We start from the raw sequence: 19,295 nt of genomic DNA, 5'->3' as shown, positions 1-19,295 counted from the left end.
ATATATACACATACACTTGATACAGGGTCTCACTGTGTAGCTCACAGCTCGGACTTGTAATGATCCTCCTGTTTTCAGCCTCCAAGTGCTAGGATTACAGGCGCGTGTCCCTCGCCTAGTCTTAGTGGTTGGCTCAATGCTCACAGGGGTGGAGCTGGAGTGCCATGTAGTACCTGGGATCAAACGCTGGTCTCTGTGCTTGCCTAAGCAGGTGCTTAGTCTGCTGAGCTATCTTGGTGGCCCTGGTTTCTGGCCTTGAAATACATACATTTGGCATATTCATCTTCAGGGTAGAGTCATTGAGGTATTCTGAGAGATTTTAGTTTCTGGTGTTCCAGTCTGAGATTCATTTCGGTGGTTGATTCTGTTCCCTTGTGCAGTGGATCTGACCACCTCTGTATGGACAGAAGTGGGCCTCCCCTGTAACGTAATGCACTGGACCAGGACTGAACGGGAGCAGCTGTGTGCACTGTTTAAAGCAGTCCCTCAATATGGTCGATCAAACTCTGATGTTACCTAGAACTTTGGTCTGGTCCTTTGCCTCTACTTCATATATTTTCAATTATGTACTAACAGAAAACAAAGAATAGTCATAAATGATGTTAAATCTGATTTTACTAGAACTCAGATGGTGGGCTGAGGAGATAGCTTGGTGGTCTAAGTGCCTGCCTGGGCAAGCGCAAGGAAATGAAGTTGATCCCTGGTACTGTATTCCGTGCCCACCCTGAAACCAGGCATGGTGGAGCCCACCTGTAATCCCAGTGCTGGGGAGGCTGATACAGGAAGGTCACTAGGAGGCTGAGCTATGTAGTCTGAGACCCCACATCAAATAAATAGCAACAACAATGACAACAAAATTTGATTAAAAAAACCCTTCATACAGTTTGCATGCACGAGATGTGATTTTTGTCTTATGGACACCAATGCCATCTGTAATTTCTGTCAATACTGTTTGGATCATTTATTTTTTAAATTTTTTAAATTTTTTTTTGCTCCAAATGCCTTCAGGGCAGGTTTGGCTATCTTGAATTGTGAGGATCGAACCACAGCAACCTGAGCCTGACTGCTTTGTTGAAGCAGCCACATAAAGAAGTGAGCTAAGGGGCAGGCCCCCCTGTTTGGATCATTTAGATGCTGATAATGTCATCTGATCATGGAGTAGCCTTTTTCACTCAAAACTGGCATTTCAATTATTTTTTTGGCATTTCAAAATTAAGGTAATATTAACAGGTGTTAAAACCCTTACAAGTGACACTGACCATGACCCAGGGAGCATACTGAAGTGCCCCATTCAGCACTGGATAAGTAGTTTACAATAAAGGAGCTGGGCATGGTGGCTCCTTCCTAGCACACCTGCCATTCCAGCACTTGGGAGGCTGAGGCAGGAGGACTGTTGCAAGGTTGAGATCAACCTGGTCTACAAAGTGAGCTCAAGGCCAGCCTGAACAGTATAGTGAGACCATGTCTCAAAACGACAAAAAAGAAAACAAAAACAAAATAAAAAGCCAGACCTCACCTTTGTTGTTTCTTTAACCTCAGATCCTCCAAATGCATACGGTGGATACTAACAGGTACACAGCCATAGGAGCAGATCAGCAGGGACAGGAAGTTTACAACACAGATCAACACTGAGCAAATTAACATTTGATAGAGGCACTCTTCACACATGAAGGATCTGACACGTCACTGATGTGGGAGAGCCTCTCAGGCGCGCAGGAAGACCTGCTGTCCTGGAAGACCTTCTGTCTCTCCATTCTGCGACCCCATTCAAGGACCAAACCGCGCCTACAGCTTTTGATACCAGTTAGCAAAGCAAGACTGGAAAACGTATTTGGACCTGGAGACCCGGTGTTAGATAAGCGTGTCCGCCGGGCAGTCAGGCTCCAGGTGTGTTGAGGGGACCGTCCTACACAGGCCTGCTGCGGCGAGGTCAGGACTAGCCAGTGCTTGTGGAACATCTGACACACAGCCGATCCTCCTACCTCATTGCCCTCGTGAGGTCCCAGAGTGTGGCCAGAGTCACGTGAGGCACGATGCTGACCTTAGTTATTCTTACTCCAAAGCTTCTTTTGAAGCCTGTTACCAGTTTTCCAATTTAGCAGTTACTAAACCAGAATGCTTGTTTCCACTGATTTCAAATCGTTGCTAAATTAGAAGGTGACAGTATACTGGCCATTTCTCCACTGTCTTTTCCCCCCTAACTATTGCTGCTTCACTGTTCTTTTCAAAAGGGATCTGGCTCCTTCCTACCCTGCTCTCCCCACCCCACTCCCCTATCTATCAGCTGGTAATATTTAAGCTGTAAACTTTGGTGAGGTAGACTCAAGCTTCTAACCAGAATATATTTTTGAAGGATAGAAGTAGGCTATAAAAGCCAGGATTTGTTAACTAGCAGGCATGATTTTGATGCAGCTGAGCCAGTCTGAAGACAGATCAAGTGTATGGGGGTGTAGTTGATGATTCTGAGTAATTAAATGGTGTCAGAACCAGCTGTGATGAATAGCACTGGGGTCTCAAATCATAAGTAATTGCGGAAGCAGAGGTGCACTGGATCTTCCCGATCAAATTCTGCTCTCCAGTGGACACGTTTGCCCTGAATACCACCAGCACTGCTAATGCCTCAGTAGTTGTGCTCACTCATTCAGCCAGCAGTCAGTGGGACTGAGTCACTTGGACACCACACACAGCCTCTGTGCTCATGAATACAAAATGCTTGACTTAAGCCAGGTCTTTGTAGTTGAATAGGCATGTTTTGGGGGCATCTCCTAGCAGCATTAAGTACTGGATGGGGCTTTGTTCTATAAAACATGACTTTGCAGAATAAATCAGAGGTTCCTTTCCCATGTTTCTATCACCATTGCTTCTATTGTCTTCAAAAACAACCGGAACTAAAAGAATTTAATGTGAGTTTTCAATAGATTTCCTTCCTGATGCCCTTGGGGATTCCAAATTTGCCTGGTCATGGGATTTGCCCACTTTTCTTTCCCACTGTTCACTAACTACCCAGGATCAGTGCACCTCCAGACACAAGAGCTTCCTAGCTTCATGTGAGCCCCACAGCCAATTGTGTGAGAAGGGAGGGCAGGTTAGCTTCATCCTTTCCATTTTAAAGTAGCAGTGAGAAGAAAGGAACTGATTTACCCACACGGCTAGAAGACAGCTGAGCTGCCATGAAAACTTGGCCTCCTCAGCGCAGCTCTTGCTGCCAGAGCTGTGCCTTAGTTAAGCGCCTCAGTGAAGAAAAGGGCAGTCTGTTTAATAGCTCCTCATTGACACCCTGTCACTGCTGCACTGGCACGGGACCCAGACTTGGCAGGGTGATGCGTGCCATAGTCTACCTTGTTTCCTGCACACCAGTGTTCAGAATGGGAAGGCAGTGTCGTCCCCAGGACAACATCCCCATCTTGTCCCCCCAGGAATTAGTAATCATGACAACAAGGATCAGTGATTTCTTTCTGAATAATTCACCCAGTGCTTTCCAGGATGTGCATCACTTATTTTTCTAACAGCTTTAGATATTTAGATATGCAGTGCCCGCACCCAGTCCTTCAGATGCCAACTAGCTGTCTCCTGTGACATGGCACGCAGGACTGAAAGGATACATGGCTAGAGAGCTCAGCGTGCTGACTGCTGATCCCAATTCAGGACAGAGCAAGAAGGGGCCATACTACCCCCATTCATTACCTTTTTTTCTACTACTAAGTCTGGTCTTTAATAGAAATACATTTTGGAGACAAGTATAACCATCTTCCTTTCTCATATTATAGTATGAAAGTAATGCTTACAAAAATAAGAAAAGAAAAAAGAATCTAATTTTCAAAATTATTTTGTTATGCTTTGAATAAGTGGGTTTTTCATTCATTAAACATCCTGTGAAGTAAAAGTTATGTTTTTGGAACATAATTTCTACTCTTGAAACATACCTCAAAATCCTCAGAGAATCCATGCTGATTATTAGAGTATAGTTCACCAATGTGTTTAACAAACTGCTTGACAGGAATGGCTTCCATGTCATCTGAAGAAATAAAATGATATTCAGAGTCACTAGAGTACTTCCAAAAACGACATGATACCAATAAACCATGTGCACAAGAAGCATTTACTTTTGCAAAGGATACCATCCTGTCATCTGAAATAGATGTGCTAAAGAAGGACCTATGATTTATTTTACATTAGGGTCTCATTAGGATCTGCAATACCTACAAGTCACATTAAGTATTGTTTCACTTTTGTTTTAAAGAGCTATGCAGAGTTTATTTTGTATATTCATTGCAACTTTCACAATTAAACTATTAAATTACACACTTAGGGCTGGTGAGATAGCTCAGTGGACTAAGTGCCTGTTTAGTCAGGTGCATGGACAAGGGTTGGAGCCTCGGCACCACATGCCCCTGGGCACACTGAGCTGGCCATGGAGACTGGGTATGGTGGCACATGCCTGCAGTCCCAGCACTGGGGAGGCTGAAAACAAGAGGATCACTACAAGTCCAATCATTCTCCATGAAATATTGAAAACAATAATTTAATTTTTTTTTGTTTTTACTGCTTTTAAAAGGGGTGCACCTTATACTCGGAGCAACTAAGTTTAACTTTGTTTCTCTTAAGTCTCCGTGTTCATTTGTACACATATATGCTGGTACCAGCTACAATGCCATCTACCTGTAAGTGTTCACAGTTTTTCTTCACGATAGCTTTGTCTTCAAGATGCCAAATAATCGATTTTAGTGAATTAACTTTTGTTGTTGTTGTTCTGCTTTTCACAGATTAGGCATAGGCCAATCTCTTATAATGATATCACTTCAAAAGGCCATTTGCAGTTCAGGATTGTAAAGTTTGTTGGCCACTTATTGATGGAGCCCAGTCTGATCCTGAGCACTTCAGCAGAACAGGCACACCCACCTCACTGGAGTGCCCCAAGCGTGCCTCCCTCTCCCTAACCTTCCATGCAAGTATTTTCTTTTTAAAATGCTCTGCTGATTTGAGATAAACAACAGACATGACATTTACTTTATTCAGAGTGAAAGATCGTTGGCAAACGCACAAATATCTAAACCGCCACAGATGCTTTTTAGCAAAGGGTATGAAGATCTGTATGTGTAAATGAGGTCCTACTTTGGCAAGACTTTCATAGATGCAGGCCTCCCAGTCTGATTTCTCTTCATCTGGTGACAGTTACCAGTGACACAGTCACTGCTTCTCTGCTTTCTTTCTAGACAGCATTGCTCTAGGTTGGCTTTTTGCATCTATTGACATTTTCAAACTTGAAATGTTCTTAGGTGGAAAATAGCATCTCTTACTGCTAAGAAAGATGATTTATATGTGCACTCTCCCAAGTTGCTGAGGACGGAAGCGCTGCTTTCCTATAGGTGATACTCTGCAAACACAATTCTCTGTTTGAACAATTCAAGTCCTAATAATTTTAACAGGCAGCCTTATGAAAAACAATTGCCAAGTTATTTACAAATATTTCAGGATTGAAGATATTCTTTAGTATAAAATTTTGTATGTCCAAGAAATCTATACCACCCATGATGTAACCAGCGTTAACAAACTAATCGGAGCCAAAATGTTTCCCCAGAATATTTAGCAGACTTCAAAGTTCAAGATATATCATCAAATTTATCTGATCACTTCACTTACAATGTTTAACACTAAGCAAACAGTGTAGTAATGAGCACGTGGGACTGAAGGGCTAAGGTAAGCTGAGGAAGGGCTTGCCGTGTACAAGTTTTGGAGTCTCAGAAAGATTGGTCCAAAGATCATCTCTGGGGGTGAGGTTTGGGACCCCCAAGCCCATCCACACCCTTGAGTTGAGCTGGTGAACCACGAAGAACTTGGAGTGACGACAGCCTGCTGCTGCATGCGTGCTGACAGTCCTCAGCACTGGCTGCCAGAGTAGGCAGACCACAGCCCTTCTCCCTGTGTTTCGCATTCAAAGGCAGTGACACAGTGATGCCGCACGGAGGACACAGTCTGTTCTAGAGGGGTGGGTTGTGGATGATACCACAACGAAGGATATGGGCTCCAGCTCGGAATAGCTTTATATATGTTGCAATATACGAAAGATTTCAGTGATTCATGGCATTATAAAGGTCGGTGCCCACGTCAGATCATTGAAACAAATGTTTCCATACCCATGTTTTACTTTATTTTCCTTCAAAGGGCTCCAGTGTCAGAGCCAAGCTCACGTCCCAATGCCCAATGAGTTTGCCTGCTAACCGCAAAACTCCAGCAGAGCTCAGCACAAGAATCATGCAAACACATGACTCCCCATTCTCTGCAGTTTGCATCTTTACAGCCAGGGAGGTCTGGCCACACCCTCTGTGTTTCCAGGCACTTCCAGTAACACCAGGGAATTACCCAAGGGGCAGAGGCACATGGCGATGAATGCTGTGCTGAGCCCTGCCCCGTCAGCTACGCACAGAACACGTCCCTTGGCTTCCACGCGGGATAAGAGCTGAGGTCAGAAATCTTTTATTCTCTATATTATGATGCATACAATAACTCATTAGAAGTCCTAATCGTTCTCATCTCATACGGTTCTTCTGTTACGTTGTCGCAACCCGAGCCAGACGACTGATGATACCATTAACGTAACCAACAGAAGGCTAAGCCTTTAGAATGGCGTCACTGGCTTGATCTGCTCAGCTTTCATCTGGAGAGATCCTCTGTGCAGTAAGAAAGTATCGAGCTCAAAGGTCTTATTTTCAGGAAACTGTCCCAGTTTCATCAGAGACTGAAACACTGGCATGATGAGTGGCTGGCACCACAGTGTAGTTACGATGTAGTAACCTGCGCTCAGAGAGGGGCACTCTTGTTACACGCACTCCCGGGTGGGAAAAGAAGTGCAGAGCCCTCCAGGCTGGGCTCTGCTCACGGCACACTGGTGCTGCAGCAGGCGAGGTAACTAAGCGAGCGAGGGGAAGCGCAGCAGGAAACGGCAAGGCGAGCACTACAGGTGGCATGAGGGCTGCTGGGAGCGTCCAAGAAAGAGAGATGGCTGGAATCAAACAGGTTTCCATAACTACAGCCTCAATGGCAGACTGTATTAGTTACTCTTCTCTTGTTGCTGGGACTCAAAATGAGGGAAAGAAAAGTGCATTTAGCTCACAGTGACTGGAGGTTTCAAGACACTGGAGGAGAGGCTGGGCGCTGCGCGTCCAGGATGACCCTCTGTGCATCTTGAGAGAGCACAGGCTGCCAGTTTTATGGGTTGCATCTTCCTGGCTCTGCCCCTCGGGCCCTGCCCAGGCCCTCTGGTCCCGCCCCTCAAGCCACTAGTCCCTCCCTCTGTGTCTGTCCCATAGCATACATGAGGCTTTGGGGGACAACTAGACACCATAACAGAGGCCATTACAGTAGAATGAAAAAGTCTGAAGACAGGTGGTAGGATAAAAACACAGCCACCATGTCTCGTTGAGCCCTGACGGGTTGTCAGATACCCTGGTAATGCTTTATTTCCCCATGAATTTCTCTGAATGAGAACCAGGTGAAGGGAACATAGGCATCCTCAAATATCCAGCAGGACACTCAGAGCCATGAAGTAGCAGAGCTGAGATGTCACACTGGGCTGAGTGAGCCCAAAGCCCTTGCTCCTTTCTGCCCGCTGTGACCTGTTGGTCTTCACTCTCAAAGCAGTTTCCAGGAACAGCAAAGCACTGGACAGAACATGATCTTTAATCTGATCAAATGTCACTCTATAATTTTTGTGTCACTATTTTCATTTATAGAATGGGGTCCCTGCTTATTACCTGTAAATCACCGTATTGTACCACACGTCAGTATTCAACTGAGAATAGGTCTCTGAAGAGTGAGATTATTGTTATTACATGGGATTCTGAAGGCTTTGTTCCAAGATTTTAGCTTTGTGCACCGGTCGTTCAGCTGTAACTTAGAAACCTTTCATTGGGGTCAGTCTACAGCAAACACCGTCTTGTATTAGCGTCTCATTTCTAGGTACCATAAATGATATTAGAAGAGGGTGAACTAGCTGTGCGTGTAGTCCCAGCACTCGGGGCGGGGGCTTGAGGCAAGAAGGCTATAAATTCAAGCCAGCCTGGGCAATTCAGCAAGCCCCTGCCTCACAAAATAAAAAGGGCTGGAGACGTAGCTCAGTGGTAAAGCACCACTGTACCCATACCACAAAGAAAAGTGGGTGAACTGAAGATGGCAAGTGCTGGTTTCTAGATTTCTCAGTTAGTGTTTAACAGAATATTTGGCTTTGTGATGCTCTGATTAGAAAGTTAGATTTTGCAAACTCTGGGGAAGTACATCTGTGAGAACTTTTTGTCTGTGCAGTTGCACTTGGGGAAAACTCAGTATGTTCCATAAACAGGTTCATTTTATGAGCTGAGGGCTGATTTAATTTTAGAAGTTTGTAAGTAATGACAGTATAAAAGAATCATCCAATAAAGTGAACATTGTTTGTAGGTGACACAAGCAAGTAATGCTTCATTAAAAATATAATGAAAATTGTATTCAGGTTTGTTGTTTTAAAAAAAAACATGCTGTGGTCACCAGATTTTTTTCAAGTACTTGGCAATATTTATAATAATATCATTGCTAAACATAGGCGTTTGTGCCCATTCAGTACCCTGATAGATGGAAAGGCTATGAGAAAACCAATAGCTAGTTACTGCATGCAGTCATACCTCTTCCTGAAGCAGTATATGGAAACCCTAGGAACCATGGAATGCATGATCTTGAAAAACCAGTAGTGAAAAATATTAGGAGTCAAACTTTTTATTTTTTTAAAACTCCTTTCATTTGTTCTGCGCAAGTCACAGCCAATCCCTTCCTAGTCCTTTGCCATTCATGAAGTATGAAACACACACTGATATTTATATTGTCCTTGACGAAAACAACTAATGTCCCTTCCACAGTGATTGGAAACTAACCTCAAAAGCAGTTCTGTCACACTGCTAAATATTCTTTGCCTATGGTTTCTTCCATCCTAGAGAGTGCGCCAAGAGCCTTCACGCTGAGATACATCTCTGGCCCTTCATTTAGTTTGAGACTAGGTTTTATTAAGTCACTAAATTGCCCATGCTGGTTTGAACCTGAGATTACCCTCAAATGCTGGAATTAGAAGTGTGCTCAAAAGTGCCTAGTGTAGTATGAGCTCTCCTGTGCTTAAGCAATCCTGGCCACCATGGTTGTCACTACCACCATCTCTTTAGCGTACATGTAGATGAGAGGAAAAGATACTTCATTCTAAGGAAACTATCCTTGCTTTGGTTTTTCTTTGGTAAGGGGGATCAAACTCAGGACCTTATGATTGTTAGGCAGTCACTTATGCTGCTGAGCTATCCGCCCCCCCCCCAGCCCTGTCCTTGTTAGACAAAATCATAATGCACTGAAATACCTATGTTCATACCTTTGAGTTAAGGTGATTAAAATGGGCAATTCAGTATTCTTCAAAACTTCTTATAAACGGCTGTGCTCAAGGGGATTACTGTCAAAAGGCTAGCAAAGCCTTCCTTAAACATTTGCCTATTTTATCATACTTTTTAAAAGCACAGCTTACATATTCCACTCAGGCTTTTTGGCTTAAAAACCAGTGATGTATATATGAATTTTAATCATAAGAGAATCCTTAAAAAGTTGCTGAATAGTGTCTCTTCAGTATTCAGCATGTCTATGGATTGTTCACTGAATCATTTAGATCACACCGACCCATTTTTGTACTGAGAATGGAAGCACTGAGGGACTGGGAGTCTTGATCTTAAACAGCAAAATAATAAAAATACCTGGAGAACAGGGATGAGAGGGGAGGCTTTTACTATGGAAGATACTTCAAGAGAAGAACTATAAAATCATTTCAGGAGGGCGAAAGCGAATTTGTGCTGAGCAAATTGTCCAGTACCAGTTAAGAAGTGATCAAGCACATTACCTGTATTTGAAAATCTCCGATTTAGTTAAACAATATGCAAATGAGGCTGAAGTTTTGAGATACCATGTGGTATGGTTGCTACACTGTGTCAGCTTGCGTCTAGAATCTTAAGTAACTCAGCAGTTGTACATTCTGGGGTGCAGAGGTCATGCCTTCACCTCTAGGGTGTTGCTCACCCTGGCAACTTGAGAAGTGCAGAAGTTCAGCTAAGGGATTCAGCAGAGGACCAGGTCCTCACTTTGTGTACATCCTCAGCTTATGTAGGAGGTGGACCCCGAGATGGTGTGGGTGTGGGCAGATAGGTGATACAGGATATGAGGGGGGAAAGAGGCTCGTTCCCCCTTTATGTGCTCTTGCTGCTTCTTTTTCCACCTTGGAAGTGTTGTCCCGAAGCTGTGCCACCCTGCCTTGGAGCCAGCTCATTACGGACTGAAACCTCCACAAACTGTGAGCTAAAGAATACTTTCCTTCCTTAATTTTGGGTGGAGGGTATTTTGTCTCAGCTATAAGAGCAAAGCAACTAAGACACCATAAAAATAACTTGTGGAAAATGAAAAGCTCAAGTGAAAAAATAGCAAGTTAATATGCTGTAACTTAAATTAAAAAGAAAAAAAAAATAAAGAATTTGCTTGTTACAGGGTCTCACTATGCAACTTGGATTTGTGGTGATCCTCCTGCTTTTAGCCTCCCCAGTGCTGGGATTACAGGCATGTGCCACCACGCCTGGACTCTGGCTGCCTCAGCCAGCCCTGGGGGCAGGCTGGTAGGACATGTAGAGCCTGAGATCATACTGCAGTCCCTGTGCTTGCCTAAGCGTGCCTAAGCAGGCACTTTAATTGGCTGAGCTATCTCACCAGTCCCTTATTATTTTGAATAAAGAAAATGAACAGAGTTGAATTGGCAGAATAAGTACTTTATATGAGCTTTGTAAGTCTCTTGTTTCTAGAAATAAGAACGATCAGATAATTTATAAGGCATATCATTTAAAATATTCCCAGTAGTGGTCAAGTTAAGACAAAAAGCTTTAGAATGAAAATAAAGTTTAAGAAAAATTTTTCTTATATTGAATTTTCTTGCATAAGACAGTTGAACTGTTAATAAGCAGGAAAAAAGCATAATAAGTGGAATAACAGACTAAAAGTGCTTCATAAATTAAAATGTTTTGGACTGGGGAGAGCTCAGCATTCTAAGCACCTGCCTGGCAAGTGCAAGGACCTAGGTCTGATCCCTAGTACTGCTGGCCCCAGAACCCCAGGCACACCATGCTGGCCACCAAAACCAGGCGTGGAGGCAAATGCCTGTAATCCCAGTGCTGGGGAGGCTGAGACAGGAGGATCACTATGAGTCTGAACAGCATAGTGAGATCCTGTAACAAAGAAATAAATAAATGATTGAAAATTATTTAAAAAAATAAGTTAAAAAATTAAAACATTTCATAAATGCCAGTATTAGTAGGACTGTAGGGAGTTACTTAGAAAAATTAACAATCAGGTAAAAACTATTAAAGGTAAGGTCACTTAGGGAGCTCTCTCCTGGAGTTCATCTGCCTGGCTGTGCCCCTGAGGAGGCAGTGTCATCCCTGAAAACCTGGGAAAGCAGAGGCCTCAGTCATGGCACCCAGGGAAGCACAGAGTGCTCACCCTGCCTCACAGTATCGAGAGTAACTGAGCTTTACAACACGTTTGCACCTCAGCAGGAGTGTGCCACCTGAGTGCCTGCTGCTAGCATCGACTGCTCTCAGGTAGCAGGGCGTCTGCAGAAGTCTTTCCCTGCATTTCCTTATACTACCTACCAGCAAGGATGAATGAGGGCAACTTGAATTTAAAAAGGACTAAAACACATTTGAAGAAATGCTTGTGGGTTGTATTTAACTTGGTAAATGGTAGGTAGCTGGGAAATAAAGCAGAAAATACTCAAGAGGAATTTCTCGTCTAAGAAACCTGCTCCCAAGTATAGCAAGGTAAGACTTAATTCCTGGCATTTTCAGATGATTCTCCTGAATCAAAAGTTCCACAGCTGCAAGGAGGGGAAAGTCGGGATAAAGGACTGTCCCCTTCTTGTGGACATAGTTCTGATAGGAGGGATTTCAACGTGAAAACTATGAGTGAAGCTCTAGTTCCCCATGGTGGCCAGGAGGCCTAACGCTGTGACCTGGGGAGGGGCATTCGGACAGCTTCTGCTTCTCCTTTCATGTACCGTTTCCAGTCATTGTTTACATACATTGCCTTCTGGGATCATTTGCGCTGCCTCAGCTGGCAAAGAGAGCAGGTGTCCTGTTCATTTTCTAGATTCTGGAAACTAAGGCGCAGAGCAGTTGACACAACGAGCAGAGTGTTCATGGTGCAGCCATGGCCAGATCCTAGGTTTTCTGATTAATAATTCAGTGGTAGAAGAAAGTGAAAACTGAAGAACAGCCCAAGAAATACTGTACAGTTACCCTTTAAGAGTGGATTCAGTTGTCAAGCTATACTACTGTGTCTGCCACACCAATCAGGTCAGAAGAGTCCCTCTAGGTAACTTCCCAGAGGTGTGGTTAGCACTTGCTCTGGGTCCCAGAAGAGGAAACGTGAGGGCACGGTCACTGTCTTGGAGCCGGCGCATTCAGCAGAGCGCCTTCCATCTCCGCAGGGAAGGCTGATGACGCCCGCCACTTCCTCTCCCTGCCTCCGCCAAGGAGAAAGGCTAGTGGAGAGGAGCATCTGAGGACACAAAGCCCATCCTCATGCCAGCCGTGCAGCAGCCGCAGAACGATCCCAGAGCAACAAAAGCAGCCTGTCATCATCCTCCTCGCTTCTGCGACAAGTTTTAGAGAAAAATGCTGACCAGAAAGGACGGAGCATAGATAATCTAAACTATACCTCCTGAAAACATGCACAGACATAAAACAGGCAGAATGACTCCCCAGGCGTAACCACAGCAAGTAACAGTGGGCAGACAGAAGGACCAGTCCTTTTTGGAACAGCCCTATCTATGAGCCTCACAGTTACCATTTTTAAGAACTTTAAGGTAATTTTGATGACATCCATCCATTTTTATGTCCTCCATCAAATCCTTAAGAGAGCTTCCTACATGCTGTGTCTAATCTGGCACTGAGAATCCATCCACTTGCCCTTAGGAAGCTCTCCTTTCAATAGAAGGGGACAGTAACTAAAATACATTAGCTACTTGAAAGGGGATGAGGAATGAGGCAGAGAGTAGAATGACAAGTGGTGGGTGAGGAAGGGCATGGCACTGCAGTGACATAGTGTCTGTACAGAAAGCCAGTTCGTGCCAAGGTGAAGGATGCATGAATGCCTGAATGTGTGTACGTAGACGCTCCTGCTAAAATCAGCAGTAAAAAGCTCAAGTGTGGAAGGGAACGGACTCCCGATACAAATGGTGGCAGAGGTCTTTATGTCCCACGTTCTATTTGCACTTATCCCACTGCTGAACTTTTAAACAACTATAGCATTAATTTGCTAGGACTAAGTATCAGATAGTTCTATGCTTACTGTTTTATCATTTTATCTTAGGGCAAATGAATCAGACTCCAGGCCAATACCAAATGCTTAGATTTCCACACAAACATCGCAAGGACTAGCACTGCCAATAGTAAGATGAGTTATTTTCAGAGTAAAGAATTTTAGGAAAAAAGCCATATTTTGATGAATACATACAAAATTGTGATAAGCAGAAATTGCCTATTGAATAAAATTCAGCTGTAGTGGATTAAGAAGATCTCTATATGTTTCTCCAGCTTTCCACTACTGTTACTCTCCGTCTCTCCTCCTCACTCTGCATTGTGCTTACTGACCTGTGCATCTGCTTTTCTGAAGAGAATCTTAGGAATTAGTAATACACAAGGGAGCCATGAGTTCATGACATTACCCCTCGTGAAGTATCTCGTACTGGGCAAGCTTTAAAAGGCTGTGAAGATAGTCTTTTGTCATGGTTGTCACATTAAATAGCAAACAAAAGAGAAAATCACCATTGGAAGAAGGGCAGTCTTACTTACCTGGAATAGGAATAATAGGAATACTTTCATTGGGGACCACCCGAGGTGAACTGCTGTCTTCCACATAGAAATGAGCTGTCTGAAAACATTTTCTGTGGGCAAAAGAGAAAAGCATGTGAACAGTGAGACCGGAAAAATGCACACTGAGCTCCTCATTTTTCAATTCTTTTTTCACACAGCTTCCCAGCTTTAAGCATCACACAGTGCAGACCCATGAAAGACTCAGCAAAGGACACCGTTTATCCTACTGGAGGCCCTAACAAAGCTGGTGGATCTCAGTTTTATGTTACAAGCACATCTCAGCTGATAGTGAAAAGAGAGACTTACTAGTGAGCCACTCCAGCATGTGCAGACGTGGCCCTGGAGAGTGGAGCTGGGCCCCGAAGGCTAACAGCAGCTGCCTCTCTTTGTATTTAACATGTTCCAGAGGAACAACTCGCTATCCTAACTTCTTGGCACCGAGTTCAAAACCATGCCTCAAACCTCCTCAAGTGTAGTCAAATCAGATGGCCCAACTGCACAAAGGCAGCATCACATTGTCGGTGCTCAGGCAAGTCACCAAGAGCCTCACAGAGCTCTTCAAAGAGGTCACAGGGCTTCCAGGGGACACGCCCACCAAAATCAGAGGACCCTGGACAGGCATTTGGACAAGGACTGCAGCCCTCCAGTGTCCTCTTGCTTGCTTGCAGTTGGTTTGGTTTTACCTGTACTTCAGGCAAAGCAAAGAACACACACTGGTCATCCCAGGACAGGCAGGGAGCAGAAAAGGCAGCAGCGCACTGGGCCTCGGCCTCTGGATGCCGGCAGCCCTGTGCTTGCCAGAGCCCACGTCACTGCTCAGGGAGGCCCTAATGAGATGCCCGAAGCACAGGCTGAATATTTAATGAGACCGCTCAACTTGAATGGCTATTGTGACCAGAGCAGGGTCCTTGTTCATCTGCTAGAGGGGCTTTACAATGGCCGCCCTACTGCTGGGTCTTTCAGGCAGGCAGGCAGGCAGGCAGACAGGCGGCATCGTTCTGGAGCTGTGTGTCGCTGTGACTGCCCCACTCCTCTGGTATCTCGTGCCAAGCAGTGCGTACACACCAGTTTTGCTTTTTCTGGGCTCCGCATTCCAACTGCTAGAGCAAGTCAGCTTTCCTTCAGAGTATCTTTGCTCATGTAATCTGAGGTATCCGGGGATGAGTCTGCTGAGCAGACTGTTCCTTTGAGGTCAAAAAGGGGCAGTAGAGGGGTTTAATAAAAACTATCCACCAGCTCCATAAACCAAAGAAGACCTCTGTGGGAACGAGGTCTCAGGCAGGCAGATTTCTCCTTCTCACAAGTCGTAAGAACAAATGGTACAGTTAGCCAGGCCAGCCTTCGACACATAGAGAAAACAGATAACTTGTATTTTAAGTTGAAGTAGTATGCCTCCTAGAGTTCTAGTACACAAAGCTATTAGTAAATACAGTGATTATGGGTAAAGTCAAGTGACTTGGGATGGACGTCCATAGTGTAGATTGTGTTCCCTCAGAGAGGTCTGGCGGTCTCTGCTCTGCGTGGCACTAAAGGATCCGCATTATTTCTGACATCAGCAGTGTGCACCGAAGCAAATCACACAGCAGTGCCCCATGTGCTGCTGGTCTTAATGGATTTTTCCCTGGAGCGCAACAACTGTGATTGCCAGAGAAGAGCAAGCAACTGGGGCTGAGTCCCAGGAGAAAGAGCTCCGAGCACCTGCCCCTCGGTGCACATCTTGCATACTGGGCTCCCACACTGAGATTGCGGGTTCACCCAAGCCACAGTGGGGCTGCGCTGGGGGTTGGGCCCTATGCTTAGAGCAAAAGTTTGAGTGTGCTCTGCAAATTCCTTTTGTGTACTTATACATGCGGCGGTGCAGCACCTTCTCTGCCCCTGGCTTCCATTCATTCTTAAGCCACCTCCTCAAGCCATTCAGAGCGCTGAAGTAATTTATGGAGAATGACCTAAGGGACAGCCAGTCTTGGCAGAGAAATCGGCAAGTACAAATGAAGGTGTGCATGTGTGTGTGCGCGTGTGCGCATGTATGTGTGATAATTCAAGGAAACAAATCTTCTGCCTGATAAATCAGTGCTGTATTTTGGGGGCAAATACTTCCACTCCTTTTAGCTGCTTACTGGTCATCTGAAATAAAAGCTTGGGTGCATAATGACAAATAAGCCAGGTGAGGGCCTGCCCTTGTGACCTAGGTTCCCATGAGAAAACTCAGCCTGAATCATGTGAACAGATAGCTGGAAGCAGACATGAGCCACAAAGAAAACTGAATGAGGTGTTGGTAACCGATGGGGGTGAGGAAAGGGGCTCTGGGGAGGCCGTGGCCTCTGAGCTAAGACCCGGTTGTGGAGGACCCACTCGGTGCAGTGTAGGGAAGACTTCTAGGTCTGCCTGCCTCAGAACAGGAGGAGCCTGGTGGCTGAGGGACCTGAAGGGAAGGTGGCTCCACAGCCAGGAGGGGCTGCAGCAGGTGAGGCTGGAGGGGAAGACAAGCCCCTCGCCATGTAGTCTAGGAAGCTTCCAAGGTCTGTGCTCGCCAGGCGCCGTCGTGCACACCTGCACACCTAGGGAGGTTAAGACAGGAGGACAGCCACGTTGGACCCAGTCCGGGCAAGTTAGACCCTGTTCTTGACAAATTAAAAAGGGCTGAGGAAATCCTGAGGTTCCATCCCTAGCACCACCACAAACAAGAAATCTTTCTTGGTGTCTAAATGTAATGGAGAGCCAGTGGAGGGCTTGGATCCGTGTAGGTACTAGCCTGGTTTTGTCTCTCAAGAAGTTGAGGTGGGCGGGTATGTGAAAAGTAGGCATAGCTCAGCAAGAATGCAGGGGGACAAGGAGATCAATGAGGGGACTGTTAGGACCCATCCAGATTCTTCAGATGGCTGTTAGGATTTCACAAACAAATGTAAGATCAAGGTAGACACATTTTCTGGATAGCATAGTCATTTGTTGACCTTGTTAGTAATGTTTATTGATCCTGCACTTCATGGACACACTACATTCATTGTCCATATGAAGTGGGAATTAATCTTTACTGCCCACATTGTAGGGGACCCTCCAGGCTGGCTCTGAGGAGGGGACAGTGCTGTGACCTTTCCCTAACTTCACAGCACTGTGATGGTCCCTGTGGCTCTGTAATTCCAGGAGAGCAGCTGGAGTCCCCACACTGCTGCCTTCCATTTGCTCACTGTACAGACCCCATGACAAACTTGGCTTCCTGACTTCGGTGGTGTAGGAGAGAGAAAATGTAAAGGGAGGGATTTTAGAGGAAAGAAAGCATATCCACAGGCCTAATCCTTCTACTCTGAGTCTGTGATACACTCCAAGGCACTAGTGTTTCTAAGCGTCAGAGAAGTGGAGGCAGAACTTCTCAGTGTGCTCTGGTGCGTCCTGACCATGCAGTCCCCCTTTCTGTGTACGTGCTGTTGTCTTTCCGCTAACACCCTAGGTCGCCCCTTGAATGCAGCCGACCTCCAGGGCCAGGACGAGCCATTTCCAACAGCTGCCCTGACTCCACAGTGGACTTGCTTAGGGCAGCATCAGACAAAGGGGAAGCGATGAAGCAGATCACGCTTGCAATGGAGACGAGACAGTTGTAAAGTAGCTACAAATTATACTCCGGTGGATTCTCCCCATGGATTGGAGGCACCCAGCCTTCCCTGTGTTTCACTCTGTGTCTCTCAAGGTGCCCTCTGCCCACACTTTGAAGGAACTGAGGCCGGTCACACATCGATTTTACTGAACATCTCTGGTCTACCGATAATCCGGATTAGGTACTCTCAGCTTCCCCTGGTCTGAATTAGCAGTACGTATTTTTCAGGCACTTGGAACGTGCCAGTTCAGGTGCAGCTCGAAGAGCATGGAGGGTGGTAAGCAATCTCTGGCCCTCATGGTTTCAGACTCCTGTTTTACGAAGGCCCTTGCAAGACTCAGCCAGGTGATTCTGTGGGCAGGTGCAGGTGGGGCACAGCCCTGTGACCTTTGGGACCTGAGGAGTGGGGTGGGTAGTCCCGGGCAGGATCCACTGTGACAGAGGGGCAGCGAGTCAGTCTCCAGCACTATCATCAAACAGCCACTGAGAAAGTGATCATATGTGGCAGGAACCATGAACGTGCCTGTAAAAGTCTGATGCGAGTTTATAGGATCCCGTGAGCGAAGACCGAGCATCGTTGAGGCCTCAAGGTATTAACACTGTCACCTCAAATACAGAAAGAAAAGTTGCACCGCGCACCTTGAACGTTAGGTTCGTATGCGTTATTTCTATTAGAACTAAGTTCTCAGAAATAGGAAAGTGTTCCGTGAAGTTGGAGCAAACTGTTGTGCTACCCACACTGCACGAGCCTTTCCTCGGGTGATAGAGACTTGCGCGTCCCAGGACAGTTTTCCCTCCAACAACCACCTCTGAAACCACCCCTTGGGCTTATTCTAACAGCACAGTGCACTTTTGTATGCATTAGGGAATTGATGCTTTTTTTTTTGGGGGGGGGGGGCAGTACCAGGGTTTGAACTCAGGACGTTGCGCTTCCCAGGAAGCACTTACTCCACTGAGCTATCTCCCTGGCCGGATACTGTCTGCATTTACTTTGACATTATGTCGTTTGTGGTCTTCTGACACCATGAATTCCCATGATTGTGACACTCGAAAACTTGGCAAATCCCTGTGCTTTCCAGGACGCATCGTACATCCATGGAGAAGATTCCAAAATGAGTGAGTCGCATCAGAGACCCAGAATGCTCTCAGCCGGGAGCCGGGAGGAGTCCGGCCCATGCCCTTGTGCCGCAAGCCTGTGATGGCGAGCCTTGTAGAGACTGAGCACCCAAACTGCGACCCAGAGCGCCCTCATCAGAAGGTAGCCATCTCGTAGGCGTGTGAAACCTCGGTATGGAGGATTAACTGCAGAAGAAATGGGCACCCCCTCTATAAAGGGTTGCCTGCCTTTTTTGTTTTTTTTGTTTTTTTTTTTTTAATTACTAGGGATTAAACTCAGTATATCCCCACTGAGCTACGTCTGTATCCTTTTAAAATGTGTATTTTTAGCCAGGGCATCTCTGAGTTGCTAAAGGTGCCAAGACTGGGTTTGAACTTGTGACCCTTCTGCCTCAGCCTGGGTGATTATAGGGGCATGCTGCCATGCCTGGCCTAGGAGGGAAGTCTCCAAACTGTACCGCCGTGGCTAACAGCCAGTGCATCAGGGCTTGGTCCAGGGTGGCCACAGACCTGTGGCACAGTCACAGAGCTCCACGTAGCTGCGTGGGGCAAGCTCTCCACATTACTCTTTAGTAGTTCCTGTTCAGAAAGTCAGCATGTGCCATATGTTTTGCAGAGATTTCCAGGAGAGGCTGGACTGGAAGTGAAAAGTATGTGATGCTTCTCCATGACCTGACAGGGTA

At 45.8% G+C, this 19,295-nt stretch overlaps 1 protein-coding gene across 1 annotated transcript in view; it reads right to left on the bottom strand.

Moving 5' to 3' along the window:
- Ptprg (protein tyrosine phosphatase, receptor type G) overlaps positions 1-19,295 on the bottom strand; it is a 703,518-nt gene that overhangs the window by 36,601 nt on the left and 647,622 nt on the right. The window contains exons 11-12 of the mRNA XM_004631705.3: positions 13,887-13,978; positions 3,924-4,015 (exon numbers count right to left, since the gene is read on the bottom strand). Coding sequence (XP_004631762.1) covers positions 3,924-4,015; positions 13,887-13,978 — 184 coding nt within the window. The remainder of the gene's footprint in view (positions 1-3,923; positions 4,016-13,886; positions 13,979-19,295) is intronic.

The sequence above is a fragment of the Octodon degus genome, unplaced genomic scaffold (genome assembly GCF_000260255.1).
Source record: "Octodon degus isolate 3935 unplaced genomic scaffold, OctDeg1.0 scaffold00043, whole genome shotgun sequence".
Taxonomy (NCBI): domain Eukaryota; kingdom Metazoa; phylum Chordata; class Mammalia; order Rodentia; family Octodontidae; genus Octodon; species Octodon degus.
Note: the sequence above shows the minus strand (reverse complement) of the source record. Positions and strands in the feature narration are given on the sequence as shown.